The sequence below is a fragment of the Cynocephalus volans genome, chromosome 1 (genome assembly GCF_027409185.1).
Source record: "Cynocephalus volans isolate mCynVol1 chromosome 1, mCynVol1.pri, whole genome shotgun sequence".
In the NCBI taxonomy this organism is placed as follows: Eukaryota; Metazoa; Chordata; class Mammalia; order Dermoptera; family Cynocephalidae; genus Cynocephalus; species Cynocephalus volans.
Genome location: NC_084460.1, coordinates 173,184,625 through 173,199,632, shown reverse-complemented (window position 1 = coordinate 173,199,632; position 15,008 = coordinate 173,184,625). Strand labels below are relative to the sequence as shown.

At 39.7% G+C, this 15,008-nt stretch overlaps 1 protein-coding gene across 5 annotated transcripts in view; it reads left to right on the top strand.

The window, feature by feature from the left end:
* Window positions 1-15,008, top strand: part of APP (amyloid beta precursor protein) — a 261,228-nt gene that overhangs the window by 143,065 nt on the left and 103,155 nt on the right. For all 5 annotated transcript variants that reach the window (XM_063097075.1, XM_063096987.1, XM_063096914.1 and 2 more), the window contains exon 6: window positions 4,893-5,095. In XM_063097075.1, the coding sequence (XP_062953145.1) occupies window positions 4,893-5,095 (203 nt within the window). The remainder of the gene's footprint in view (window positions 1-4,892; window positions 5,096-15,008) is intronic.

Below are 15,008 nucleotides of genomic sequence, written 5' to 3'. Positions count from 1 at the left end.
ACTGCTTTCCCTTGAGACAAACCGACTTATCCAGCCGTTCTTACTTCCCATTGAAAGACTCTGACAGAGGACGGGAGAACCGTCTGTTTCATCATTTTTAAAAATTTGCTTTCTTTTCTCTATTCCTGACTCTGGGAGACTCTTCCTTCCCTTCTCCAGATCAACATATCCAGGTGTGAGCCTCTCCCTGTTAAACCTTGCTCCTCTGGCCTTTGCCCTGGTTGGTTGGTGCCTTTTGGGAACAGACATTGTTTTCACTCTGGTCTCATGATCGTCCAAATTCTCATAGCCATGGGAATCAGAGCTTTCTCTCTGCCATTTCCTCTCCTTTGTTTCTCCCAGAACAGGAAGAAGAAAGTCGGTCTTAACAGAAACTGAGAATAAATAGAGGTTTAAAAACAAATCATTTATTTAATTTTTAAGAAGAATTTATTGTTTTAGAGCAGTTTAAGGTTTATGGCAAAATTGGGCAGAAGGTACAGAGAGTCCCCATATACCCCCTGCCCCCACACGTGCAGAGTGTCCCCGTCATCAACATCCCCCACCAGGGTGGTGCATTTATTACAGTCAATGAACCTACATTGACACATCATCACCCAAAGTCCACAGTTTACATTAGGGGTCACTCCTGGTGGTGTACATTCTATGGGTTTGGGCAACTGTATAATGACATGTATCCACTATTATAGCATACAGAATAGTTTCACTGCCCCCCAAATTGTCCGTGTTCTACCTACTCAATCTTCTTTCCCCCTGAACCCCAGGCAGCCACTGATCTTTTTACTGTCTCTATAATTTTGCCTTTTCCAGAATGTCATATTGCTTTTTTAAAGAATGCAGATGGTGAATTGTTTTGCGTGTCTTTCATAAAAAGGAATTAAAGCTGGTATGTGAGTCAAAATCTTTCACTATCTAAAGGGACTGTCAGAAGACAACCACAAGTTGAATTAAATCAAGGTCAACCTTTATTTAGAAATAGGAGAGTCACCTTTGTCATATAGTTAATCTTTCACCAATGTACATTCTTGCATGCTGATGCATAAAAATTTATCATCAGTGATTTATCTCCTCATAGTGATGTTCCTTTGACCTTCTTAATTAAATTCATATACACCTGAGATGGTCAGCATTTTCAGAGAGTCCCCTCATTCTGTAGAAGTGTTTCTCATTATTAGTATTTAAAAGCTGTAGAAGCTATCTATTCTAAATTGACAGCCATTGAAGTTTATGAATGTGATATGAATATTCCACCATGTTATGTGTGATTATTTTATTGTGAGTTGTTATTTGATTGTTTGTAAGGAAACTGCTTTATGATGCTCAGCCTCATTTTTCCATAAACTGTTCCCTCTTTGTGTTTTCTTATGCTGCGATCAGCTTTTCAAAACCAGCTCACCATAATCACATCCCAGAACAACTGTCTGACATTTGAAGGGACGGTGGAAAAGTAATGTTTTTCCTTGCAGTGATGACGGCTGCGATTAGATGCTGTAATGTTTGCATGTTTGGCATTCTTTGGGAAGATGCAACGTCATTAAAACACAACTGTGTGCTGCTGTTTTAAATAGTATTTAAATAGATCATTGAAATCATGGACATCTAAATTTAGTTGCAGATATCAAAGCTATGCTAATAAGAGCTGGACCTGAGTTCTCTTAGGCCAAGTAATTTAATTCTTCAGCCAGTTGAACTATCACGCATCTCTGTTCCTTGTTATTATGCCAGTAATTGCTCAGGCAGAGGCAGTGATAGATGATGGGCATATAATAGCACTTTTTCATGGCTAGACACACATCAGAATGCAGATCCCTTTGGACAGCTGTTTTCATAAGCATGTTTTCTGTTTGGAGCTTTAAGAGCAACATTCAATACTAAAGAAAGCTTAGGGAGGCACCTAGGTATGTCCAGGGCTGGATTTCACCTTCCCACCTAGAAGCACAGTGTTGTCATAACCCTGGATCATACACTTGGATATTGTCACTCCAGTTATGCTTCAAGATCACGTGCACATTTCATGGTTTAAGGACAATACTGGTTTGGTTTGATTTTTCTCCCTGGCTTTCCCTGAATTTCCCACTTAAATTGGAGAACTAAACAGTATTGATATCTGTGATTTGATTGAATAAAGGGGAGACCTCGAACACAAATTAACTGGTGACTTGCATCAGGTGATCTTTATTTTATTCACTAGTAGTATAGCATTGAAATTCTATAGAAAAATGTAGAGACAGTATACTGGATAAAGGTAAGGGCAGCTGAGCAGCTGTTAAGTTCAGGATTCTTTTGAAATTTTGCTTCAAGTAGTAGACTTTTGCACAGAAATTCAAGCAATCAAAAAATTAATTATTTCACCTCATTTATGTCTAAGCAAATGAAGACTTGTACTATCTGATCATCAGTGCCTATTCATGGTCTTGTGGAAATTTTAAAATAACTAGTTACCATCTTCTTTGTATCAATACACGTCATGTATTAACACACGAATAAGTTATTCTGCTTAATAATTTTCTTTAGCCAAATGCTTCAAATGTCTTTGGACATGTTCATTCATTATCCTTGCATCATAGTTAATCAGAGCTAGAAAGGCATTCCACTTGGGGGTCATACACATTTTTATAGAAATTTTATAAAAGTCCTTTGCTGTATTCTTACATTATATGTAATCACAGTTAGGTGTTCCGTGTGGGGTCATACACATCTTTATATAGCTTGTATAAAACGTCCTTTAAATTCTGAGTTAATCAGAGAATTTCCTCTGGTGCTCTATTCATCTCTTTATGGGTCTTTTTCTTTTCACTCTCAGCAAAATTACTTGTGGCTGTCCTGCCAGACTTTGAGTTTTGAAAACCTTTTAACTTTCTGGAGACATCTTCCTTTCTGTTGTCCTAGACCATGGTGGTATACTCTTCTTCTTCTTAACATGTGTGGAATCTGATTTCCTACAGAATGCTGTACTCACACTAACATTTTAATGCTTCATGTTGTGGCTGACACAAAGGTTTCTATCACTTTTCCTGACAATGAATTTCTCCTTGTTGGCCAGAGTCAGCTCTGGGATAATTCCCTTCTGCTGTCTCCTTTTTTCTGGGGACATTTAAATGTTAACATAGTAGCTCTTAATGCTATGATTGTTGTGCATCTCTTCCAATAAGACCTGTGGCAGCTGTGCTGGTAAGGTGAAATCCTCTACCACATCTGTATCTTTTCTCTGTATTTGCTTCTGTGATCTGATGAAGGGCATCTCTTTCTCTGGTCCAGCCAGGTGGTATGTGACAGATTTTCACTGTTTGACACTTATGTTCTTGTCTCTTTTTTTCATTTGTTTTGTTTTTGTTTTGGTGGCTGGCTGATTGGTATTATCAGCATATTCTTATCCTGATTTATCTTCTTTCATTTATCTTGCTCTGCGCTGGCAAGTAAGTACCATGCCTGCACTGGCAGGGGCACAGTCTCCACAAGGATTTCTTAATAGGCCTTTTTAATTTTGTTCCAGACATGCCCTTCTTTTGCGATCCAAATTTCCTGATTTATTACTCACCGTTGTGCATCGGCATATAATGCCATAAATATGCTTTCTCGCCCTCTTCCCTATTGTACTGTGAGTTACAGGTTATCTGTTGCTGTCATTCTCAGTTTTGCATATTTCAGTGGTTCTCAGAATATTGTCCTTGACCCAGCAGAATCTGTAGCACCTTGGAACTTGTCAGAAATGCAAATCCTCAGGCCCTACTTCAGACACACTGATTCAGAAACTCAGGGGCTGTGTAAGAAACTCTGCAAATGAGGGGCTGGCTGGTTAGCTCACTTGGCAGGTTGTGGTGCTGATAACACCAAGGTCAAGGGTTCAGATACCTTTACTGGCCGGCTTCCAAAAACAAAGAAAAAAAAGAGAAACTTCATGTGGTGCCTGGTGTTCTATTTTAATCAGACTTCCAAGTGATTCTGATCCATCCTAAACTTGAGAACTACTGAAATATCTGGTATTCTACAAAAATAAGTAATTAGCAAGAGTAGGGAGTTCAACTAAATAGTTCAGTAGGTGTCCCTGACTACAGGATACTATAGATTTATCTTATTTATTTAGCCAGTATCTTATTTTTCCTCTGTGTCCAGTTTAAACTTTCAAAAGCAGGTTTTGAGCCAATTTCTACCTCCATTTATTGAGTATCTACTATTGTGCAGGTGATGTATGGTCTTTCATATACATTGAGGTGTAATCCCCATAATACAATAAGAGCAGTTCTGGTATCCCCCTTCCCTCTTTTTTTAATAGGCTTTATTCTGTAGAGCAGTTTTAGGTACACAAAGAATTTGAGCAGGAAATACAGAGTTCCTCTGTATCTCCTCTCCACCCTCCCCACATTCCACAGTTTTGCTGTTATCAACATTTTCCCTTAGTATGGTACATTTGAACCAACATTGATACATCATTATTAACCAGTGTTCATAATTTACATTGGAGTTCACTTTTTGTGTTCAACATCCTATGGGTTTTGAAAATGCACAGTGACATGTATCCACCATTATAGAATCATACAGAGTAGTTTACTGCCCTAAAAACCCTCTGTGCTTCACCTGCTCATCCCTCCCTCCCTCTCACTGAACCCCTGGCGACCACTGATCTTTTTATAGTCTCCATGATTCTGCCTTTTCTAAAATGTTACATAGTTGCAATCATGCTATCCCCTTATTGCAATTGTGTAAACTAAGAACTGCTGTTCCTAAGGATAAAAAGGTTTGCAAACCTACTGAGCTGGGATTCAAGCTTTGTGTGTGTTTTTTCTTCTATGCTGTATTCCCTATCATATTACCAAAATTCCTTGTTGATGATTTTTTTCTTTCCTAAAATTTGTTTAATTGACTATTCCTATTATTTCTGTTTTCTCTTCCAGTGAAGACAAAGTAGTAGAAGTGGCAGAGGAGGAAGAAGTGGCTGATGTTGAGGAAGAAGAAGCCGATGATGATGAGGACGATGAGGAAGGTGACGAGGTAGAGGAAGAGGCTGAGGAGCCCTATGAAGAGGCGACAGAGAGAACCACCAGCATCGCCACCACCACCACCACCACCACGGAGTCTGTGGAAGAGGTGGTTCGAGGTAATCCACTGTTTGCTTTTCTCTTACAAAAAAAAATTTTTTTTAATTAAAAAAAAAGAAAGAATTAAAAAAATTTTTTTTCTTAGGGAAAAGAAAGCATCATACCAGAGTTTGAAATTTTTCTCCACCACTGCCTTCCCCAATGAATCCCTCCACCAGATTTTTTTTTAAATAAGGAGGCTTCTTGTGCTTATTGAATTTTCTTTTGGTTTCACATGCAGGGCAAGAATTAATTTTAAATAATGTGAAATCCTGATTATACAGTCTATTCTGTATCTCTGTATGCTACTTGGCAAATCCCAAATTATTCTATGACTCCACCTACCCTGGAATCAAGTTGTTTGATAAACACTGAGTTAGGCAACCTCCTTAGTATTCCCCTGGCAATTGATGTTTGTGACATGGTGTTGTCTTTTGCTTCCTTCACCACTCAGACTATGAGCTCCTTGAGGGTAAGGACTAAATTTTACTCAGTATCTTGCAGAGTACCTGGCTTACAGGAAGTTTTTGATAAATCTTAGTTGAGTGAGCAGTTGTGGTTAGAATTCATTAAAGAAGGAGCAGATTTTGTGAGTATCACATTATTTTGTGTACAAAATTTAACTTGGATGATTTCGTTGTATTTAAATTGTTTTATTGGAGAGTGTGACACTGCCTTCTTCAAGAAGTAAACATAGTGCTAATATCTTAGACTTTCCCTTTCTGTTGAGTTAATAATCCTGTCGAGAATATTGTAAACTAAATGAACTAAAAGGCTTCCTTTTTGTCTCCATGAAATAAACGCAAACATTCAGTTTATATTAAACAACCAAATGTTATAGCAATTAGTGTATTGTTGGGTCAGATTTCTTAAAGGATATGTGTTTGTTTTGCAGTTAGTAAAAGATGCTTCTAGAACTTGATTGATTGAATTTTAATGTACTGCAAATACTTTTAAAGTTCATCCACAGATATTACAACAGTGTAAGGCTTCCTCTCACTTTTTGTTAAGGTATAATGATTTAAGCTCTGTTGTTATATTGGAGCTTAAAGTAGTCTACTTTATCTGCCTCAGATACATTTCTGATTTTCTGTATAGTATCTCTTTCCCTTTCTTGAAATTTTTTTTACAATTTTATTGAGGTATGATTTACAGATCATAAAATTCACTCATTTTAAGTGTATAATTCAATGGCTTTAAGAAATTTACCAAATTATGCAACCATCACCATAATCCAATCTTAGAGCATTTTTCATCACCCCAGCAAGACCCCTCATAGCCATTCACATTTATTCCCTGTATTCACCTCTAGCCCCAAGCAACAACTAACCTACTTTCTGTCTTTATAGATTTGCTCTTTTTTGGACATTTAATATAAGTGAGATCATACAATGTATGGTATTTTGTGTCTGGCTTTTTTCATGTAACACTGTTTTTGAGGTTCTGCATTTTTTAAACTCGTATCTTTTAAAACTGAAATTACTCTGAATTCAACCCTCAGAGTTAGCTTAAAATCCATGGAAAGTATTACATGTTCTTTTAAAAAAAGAACATAGAGTACAAGATGGATTGTTTAACTTTATCATTCTCTACTTAACTGTTTTGTGAGGATTAAATGAAGTAATCCATGGGAAACATTTAACATAGTTTCTGGTAGACAGTAAGTGCTCAATTAACCTTAGCTGCTATGATGATTTTTGTGGTTATAATCATCATTCCAACTCTCCAGTGTTTTCTGAAGATTTAGAGAACTAATGTTTACTACTAATTACGAAGGCCAAAGATAAGCCAACAGATTGACGTTTTAAGTTATAAAAACCTTAAATGTGACGTATCCATTATGTATTGGTATAATACAGCCAATGTTTATAGATGACATTATGTTAAGATTTAAAAATAGCTTAAGCTTGGTTTCTTGCCTAAAATATTTTTTGTGAATATATTTTGTATCATAAAATATCTGCAGTTAAACTTTATATCCAGCTCAAAATTGAACAAGATAGTATTAAATGCCATTGCATTTCAAGATAGATTTTCATTTCTTTCTTTTTTTTTTTTAATTTTGTTTTGTCGATATACATTGTGGTTGATTATTGTTGCCCCTTACCAAAACCTCCCTCCCTCCTCCCACTCCTCCCTCCCCCCCAACAATGTCCTTTCTGTTTACTTGTCGTATCATCTTCAAGTAATTGTGGTTGTTATATCTTCTCCCCCCCCCCCCGTTTTTTTTTCTGTATGTGTGTGTGTATGAATTTATATATTAATTTTTAGCTCCCACCAATAAGTGAGAACGTGGTATTTCTATTTCTGTGCCTGACTCATTTCACTTAATATAATTCTCTCAAGGTCCATCCATGTTGTTGCAAAAGGCAGTATTTCATTCGTTTTTATGGCTGAGTAGTATTCCACTGTGTAGATATACCACATTTTCCGTATCCACTCATCCAATGATGGACATTTGGACTGGTTCCAACTCGTGGCTATTGTAAAGAGTGCTGCAATGAACATTGGGGAACAGGTATACCCTCAACTTGATGATTTCCCTTCCTCTGGGTATATTCTCAGCAGTGGGATAGCTGGGTCGTATGGTAGATCTATCTGCAATTGTTTGGGGAACCTCCATACCATTTTCCATAGAGGCTGCACCATTTTGCAGTCCCACCAACAATGTATGAGAGTTCCTTTTTCTCTGCAACCTCGCCAGCATTTATCGTTCAGTCTTTTGGATTTTAGCCATCCTAACTGGGGTTAGATGGTATCTCAGCGTGGTTTTAATTTGCATTTCCCGGATGCTGAGTGATGTTGAGCATTTTTTCAAATGTCTGTTGGCCATTTGTATATCTTCCTTAGAGAAATGCCTCCTTAGCTTTTTTGCCCATTTTTTAATTGGGTTGCTTGTTTTCTTCTTGTAAAGTTGTTTGAGTTCCTTATATATTCTGGATATTAATCCTTTGTCAGATGTATATTTTGCAAATATTTTCTCCCACTCTGTTGGTTGTCTTCTAACTCTGTTAATTCTTTCTTTTGCTGTGCAGAAGCTCTTTAGTTTGATATAATCCCATTTATTTATTTTTCCTTTGGTTGCCCGTGCTTTTGGGGTCGTATTCATGAAGTTTGTGCCCAGTCCTATTTCCTGAAGTGTTTCTCCTATGTTTTCTTTAAGAAGTTTTATTGTTTCAGGGTGTATATTTAAATCCTTAATCCATTTTGAGTTGATTTTAGTATATGGAGAGAGGTATGTTTCATTCTCCTGCATATGGATATCCAGTTATCCCAGCACCATTTGCTGAAGAGGCAGTCCCTTCCCCGGTGAATAGGCTTAGTGCCTTTGTCAAAGATCAGATGGCAGTAAGTGTGTGGGTTGATTTCTGGATTCTATTCTATTCCGTTGATGGGTGTGTCTATTTTTATGCCAGTACCATACTGTTTTGGTTATTATAGCTTTGTAGTATGGCTTAAAGTTGGGTAGTGTTATGCCTCCAGCTTTATTTTTTTTTGCTCAGCATTGCTTTGGCTATGCGTGGTCTTCTATTATTCCATATAAATGTCTGGATAGTTCTTTCCGTTTCTGAGAAAAATGTCTTTGGAATTTTGATGGGGATTGCATTGAATTTGTATATCACTTTGGGTAGTATGGACATTTTCACTATGTTGATTCTTCCAATCCAAGAGCATGGGATATCTTTCCATCTTCTTGTATCTTCTCTAATTTCTCTCAGCAGTGGTTTGTAGTTCTCATTATAGAGATTTTTCACCTCCTTGATTAACTCAATTCCTAAGTATTTTATTTTTTTGGTGGCTATTGTAAATGGGCAGGCTTTCTTGATTTCTCGTTCTACATGTTCACTATTGGAGAAAAGAAATGCTACTGATTTTTGTGTGTTGATTTTGTATCCTGCTACTGTGCTGAAATCATTTATCAATTCCAAGAGTTTTCTTGTAGAGGTTTTAGGCTGTTCGATATATAGGATCATGTCATCTACAAACAGGGACAGTTTGACTTCATCTTTTCCAATCTGGATGCCCTTTTTTTCCTTCTCTTCTCTGATTGCTCTAGCTAGTACTTCCAACACTATGTTGAATAGGAGTGGTGAGAGTGGGCATCCTTGTCTAGTTCCTATTCTTAAAGGAAAAGCTTTCAGCTTTTCCCCATTCAGGATGATATTGGCAGTGGGTTTGTCATATATGGCTTTAATTATGTTGAGATACTTTCCCTCTATACCTAACTTATAGAGGGTCTTTGTCATGAATGAGTGCTGAACTTTATCAAATGCTTTTTCAGCGTCTATAGAGATGATCATATGGTCCTTGTGTTTGAGTTTATTAATATGGTGTATCACATTTATTGATTTGCGTATTTTGAACCAGCCTTGCATCCCTGGGATGAATCCCACTTTATCGTGGTGAATAATTTCATGTATGTGTTGCTGTATTCTGTTTGCTAGTATTTTAGTGAGGATTTTTGCATCTATATTCATCAAGGATATTGACCTGTAGTTTTCTTTTTTGGTTATATCTTTACCTGGTTTTGGTAGTAGGATGATGTTTGCTTCATAGAATGAGTTTGGGAGATTTGCATCTGTTTCAATCTTTTGGAATAGTTAGTAAAGAAACGGTGTCAATTCCTCTTTGAATGTTTGGTAAAATTCTGCTATGAATCCATCTGGTCCTGGACTTTTCTTTGTTGGGAGCCTTTTGATAACAGCTTTAATCTCCTTTATTTTTATTGGTCTGTTCAAATTTTCTACGTCTTCATGGTTCAGTTTTGGGAGTTTGTGTGTGTCTAGAAATTTATCCATTTCCTCCAGATTTTCAAATTTGTTGGCGTATAGTTGTTTATAGTAATCTCGAATGATTCCTTGTATTTCAGATGAATCAGTTGTAATATCACCTTTTTCATTTCTAATTCTTGTTATTTGAATCTTCTCTCTTCTTTTTTTGGTTAGCAATGCTAATGGTTTGTCAATTTTATTTATCTTTTTAAAAAAACAACTTTTTGATTCATTGATCTTTTGTATTGTTTTTCGGGTTTCAATTTCATTCAGTTCTGCTCTGATCTTAATGATTTCTTTCTGTCTGCTAACTTTAGGTTTGGATTGTTCTTGTTTTTCTAGTTCTTTAAGGTGAAGTGTTAGGTTGTTCACTTGCCATCTTTCTATTCTTCTGAGGTGAGCATTTCATGCAATAAATTTCCCCCTTAATACTGCTTTTGCAGTATCCCACAGGTTTTGGTATGATGTATCATTATTTTCATTAGTTTCTATACATTTTTTGATTTCCTGCTTGATTTCTTCTTGGACCCATATGTCATTAAGTAGAATGCTGTTTAATTTCCATGTGTTTGTATAGTTTCCAGAGTTTCGTTTGTTATTAATTTCTAGTTTTAATCCATTGTGGTCTGAGAAAATAAATGGGATAATTCCAATTTTTTTGAATTTATTGCGACTTGATTTGTGACCTAATATGTGATCTATCCTGGAGAATGATCCATGTGCTGATGAGAAGAATGAATATTCTGAAGTTGTTGGGTGGAATTTTCTGTAGATATCTGCCAATTCCAATTGGTCTAGAGTATTGTTCAGATCTTGTGTTTCTCTACTGATATTTTGCCTCGATTATCTGTCTAATATTGACAGTGGAGTGTTCAGGTCCCCTGCTATTATGGTATTAGTGTCTATTTCCTTCTTTAGGTCTAATAGAGTTTGTTTTATAAATCTGGCTCCTCCAACATTGGGTGTGTACATATTTATGATTGTTATGTCTTCTTGATGCATCAGTCCTTTTATCATTAAGTAGTGTCCCTCATTGTCCCTTTTTATGGTTTTTAGTTTAAAGTCTATTTTGTCAGATATAAGAATAGCTACTCCAGCTCGTTTTTCTTTTCTGTTTGCATGATAAATCTTTTTCCATCCTTTCACTCTTAGTCTATGTGAATCTTTATGGGTGAGGTGGGTCTCTTGTAGGCAGCATATAGTTGGGTCCTCCTTTTTAATCCAGTCAGCCAGTCTGTGTCTTTTCATTGGAGAATTTAAGCCTTTTACATTAACAGTTGTTATTGAAAGGTGTTGATTTATTCCTAGCATTTTATTGGTTGTTTGGTTGTCTTAGGTGTGTTTTGTTCCTTGCTTTCTGGTTTACTGTTTGGTTTCTTTGTTTGTTGGTTCCTTAGGTTGTAGATAGCATTTTTGTTTGTTTGTTTTCTCTTCATGAATGCCATTTTTATTATACTAGTGGGTTTAGATTTTTCTTGGGTTTTTATGGCAGTGGTAGTTATTTTTCAGGAACCAAACCCAGTACTCCCTTGAGGATTTCTTGTAAGGTTGGTCGTGTGGTAGTGAACTCCCGCAGGTTTTGTTTGTCTGAGAAATATACTATTTGCTTTTCATTTCGGAAGGATAGCCTTGCAGGGTAGAGTATTCTTGGCTGGCAGTCTTTGTCTTTTAGTATTTTGAATATATCATCCCATTCCTTTCTAGCTTTTAGGGTTTGTGATGAAAAGTCTGATGTTAGCCTGATTGGGGCTCCCTTATAGGTGATTTGACGCTTCTCTCTTGCAGCTTTTAAGAGTCTCTCTTTGTCTCTGAGTTTTGCCAATTTGACTATAACATGTCTTGGAGAAGGCCTTTTTGGGTTGAATACGTTTGGAGATCATTGAGCTTCCTGGATCTGAAGATCTGTGATTTTTCCTATACCTGGGAAGTTTTCTGCCACTATTTTGTTGAATATGTTTTCAGTGCAATCTCCTTTTTCCTCCCTTTCTGGAATACCCATGACTCGGATATTTGAGTGCTTAAGGTTGTCTGATATCTCTCTCAGATTTTCTTCAATGTCTTTGATTCTTTTTTCTTTTTTTTTTTTGTCTGCTTGTGTTATTTCAAATAGCCCATCTTCAAGTTCAGAGGTTCTTTCTTCCACTTCGACAAGCCTGCTGGTTAAACTCTCCGTTGTGTTTTTTATTTCGCTGAATAACTTCTTCAGTTTGGCAAGTTCTACTACATTTTTTTTCAGGACATTGATTTCCTTGTACATTTCCTCTTTCAGGTCCTGTATACTTTTCCTCGTTTCATCATGATGTGTAGCTGAGTTTTCTTGTATCTCATTCAGTTTCCTTAGAATTATCACTCAAAATTCCTTGTCAGTTATTTCAAGGGCTTCTTGTTCTTTAGGATCTTGAGTTTGAGATTTATTAACTTTTGGTGGTGTACTTTCTTGATTTTTTCTATTTCTGGCATGTTTTTTTTGATGTTTATTCATTGTGTCAGGGGGTTTCCCCGTCCACCGGTTTGAGACTATTGACTAACTAAGATGTTGCTGTGGTTGCCAATTTGGTATGGCTCCCTCCGTGACTGCTCAGTTGGCCTCTAGTGCCTTGTGTGTGTGGTTGCCTTGGGTCTTGGGCCTCTTCGGGGAGCTACCTCTCTGGTCAGCTTGGACTCTGCTGGGCTGCTGGATCACGGGGCCGTACCGCAGGGTATGTGATCTCTGCTGAGCTTCCACTTCCCGGTCAGGACTTCTCCCTGTTCCGTGCACTCTGGCCCGGGCTGCTGAATCACGCAGTGGCGGCCCCACAGGGTGTGTGGTTTCTGTTGAGTCTCCGCCTCCCTAGCCGGACGTCTCCCCGCTCTGTGCGCACTGGGCTGGCCTGGGACGTGTCTTCTGCAACCCTCGTCTATCAGCTGGGCCTTCAAGACCCTGCTCGGCACCGCCTTGCCCAGGAAGTCTACCAGGTTTCTGCTAGGCGCAGACAACTGGTCACTCTGGTTGCCTTTGTAGCACTGTGTAGAATTTTCTCGGGACTTATCACCTTCCTCCTGGTATCGCGGTTGTTTGTGGTCTTGTCTTATCACCCACACCAGAGCATGAGCTCCTCGGGGGAGGAACCCACAGCACACGGTTCACCTTTGAATCCTCTCGGCGTGGACCGACTCCAGTTCCCGCCCGCAGTCAGCTCTCCGGCAGGTTCACGCAAACTCGGGAACTCTCCAACCACACTATTCCTAACCAGAAATCAGTTAGGCGTTTTTCCAAACTGGTGGCCACAGAGATGGTATCTGCTTCCTGGTAACAGGAAGTTTACCGGGGGCCGAAGCCCAGGGTGTGGTGGAGTGACAGTTGGCCCAGCCCGTACTTCCTTGCCCTCCTGACGCTGGCCATGGACGCCCCACGCCGCCAGTCCCGCTAGAGAACCGGAGGGAGTGGGAGGGGAGGCCGGCCCGCAGGTCCCGGGAAGCCCCGCGCCAGGGCCTGCAAGTGGGAAGGCTTAGTGAGGAGCCGAGGCGGGCGAGGAGGACAGGCCTGGCCGAGCCGGGCCGGAGCTGACACCACCTGAGAAAATGGAGGCAGCCCCGGGCCCGTGAGTGGCCCGGTGGGGCAGGCGGAAGCCAGGTGGGTGTCCGCCCCCCGAGGAGGCCAGGCCGGGGGTTACTCATGGGGCTATGCCGGGCCAGGTGGCTCCCTCTGTGCCTCTGCGTCGTCGCAGTCCCCGTCCTCTGCCGCCACCATCTCGGGCTGCTCACTCGGTCCCGCGGCGCAGCTCGGGTGTTCCCGGGAATCTTCTTTAATGCTGGCCTGAAACCTCGAATCCTGAATAGGGCAGCTGGCCGCCTTCAGCACGGCCCCGGCCTCCGGGATCCTGGCTGCATCAGCAGCGGCCCGGCGCCGTTTTCCCTGTTTAGAGACTTGCTTTTGCAGCTAAGAAACAGTTCTTTTCCTGCTCCATACTTCAAAGCTTATTACCTTTAAAGGAGGCAGCCTCTCCTGCCAAGGGCAAAGTGGCGGTCAGCCCCCACAACCGGCCACCAGCAGCGGTCGTCCCTTAAGAGACGTCAATAGGAAGGTCTACAAGTTTCCCCGCTGCCTAAGGCCCATTGGCCGCCTTTTCCACCTCAGCTACTCCGCGCCAACCGCCTCAGCTACCGCCATCTTAGGATCCGCCTAGAGTTTCATTTCTTATGGGTATTTTAAACCTCGTGGAAGTTCTTCTACTATATGGACAGATAGAGACACTGATATCGGTGGCTCTTTAATCATATCATATGATGATGAAGCTAAAAAGTTTGATCTAAATGTTGCTTGCCTTGGAGTAGGTGATTGACCTTGATGGAATTAAATTATTGTTCTCCTTCTGGTGACCATTAATCTGGGAGAAGCACCATTTGATTTGCTGCCATGCGTTCCACAAACATCAACAAGGCGCTTGTTGGTACCAAGCTTTGCACTGGTTGCTGGGAGTACAGGGATATGAATAAGGGGCTTGCTCAGGTTGCTTCCAGCCATACCTGCACAATCCTTGATAGGGATGAGTCTCTCCAACCTGGCTGGGAAGGAACTTTGGCAGCACGCAGGAAGAAAGGGTGGCTTTGCCTCACGGATTTATCACCTTTCTTCCCCTGGGTGACAGAGCCACAAAAAGGATTACTCAAGGCCCATGTCTTTTGAGCAGTGAGAGATCCTGAAGGGGTTAATTTCCCGGAACCCTCAAGAGAGGGGCATCCCTTCCATTTGGAAATTAACCATGAACTGGGGTTCTTGTCCCACATTTATTCTCCAGACCAGGAAGTTACAGAACAAGAACATAGGTGGGGTTATAGTTTAACAATATAGGCTGGTAACATCAGTGAAGCAAGCAAAGTGACATTCCATAGTTCAGTTTGCAAAAGGTTATGTCAATCCACTAACAAAAGCTTGATCTTAGCAAACACTATTTTTCCCTACAGCAATTTCCCCAGCATTTTTACATATCATTGAAATAACTTGTCTGTCCTTGAGCCAACAACTTTGCTGTGTTACAAAGACTTTAGCTTGAGGAAAGTTTCCTGTCTTTTGCAAGGTTAACATTTCTATATGTAATTTTAAGAAGTTAGGCTAAACCTGAAACTACAGGGCTTTGGAAAACCAGGCCCTGTGAAATACATTTGCTTTATAGTATACTCC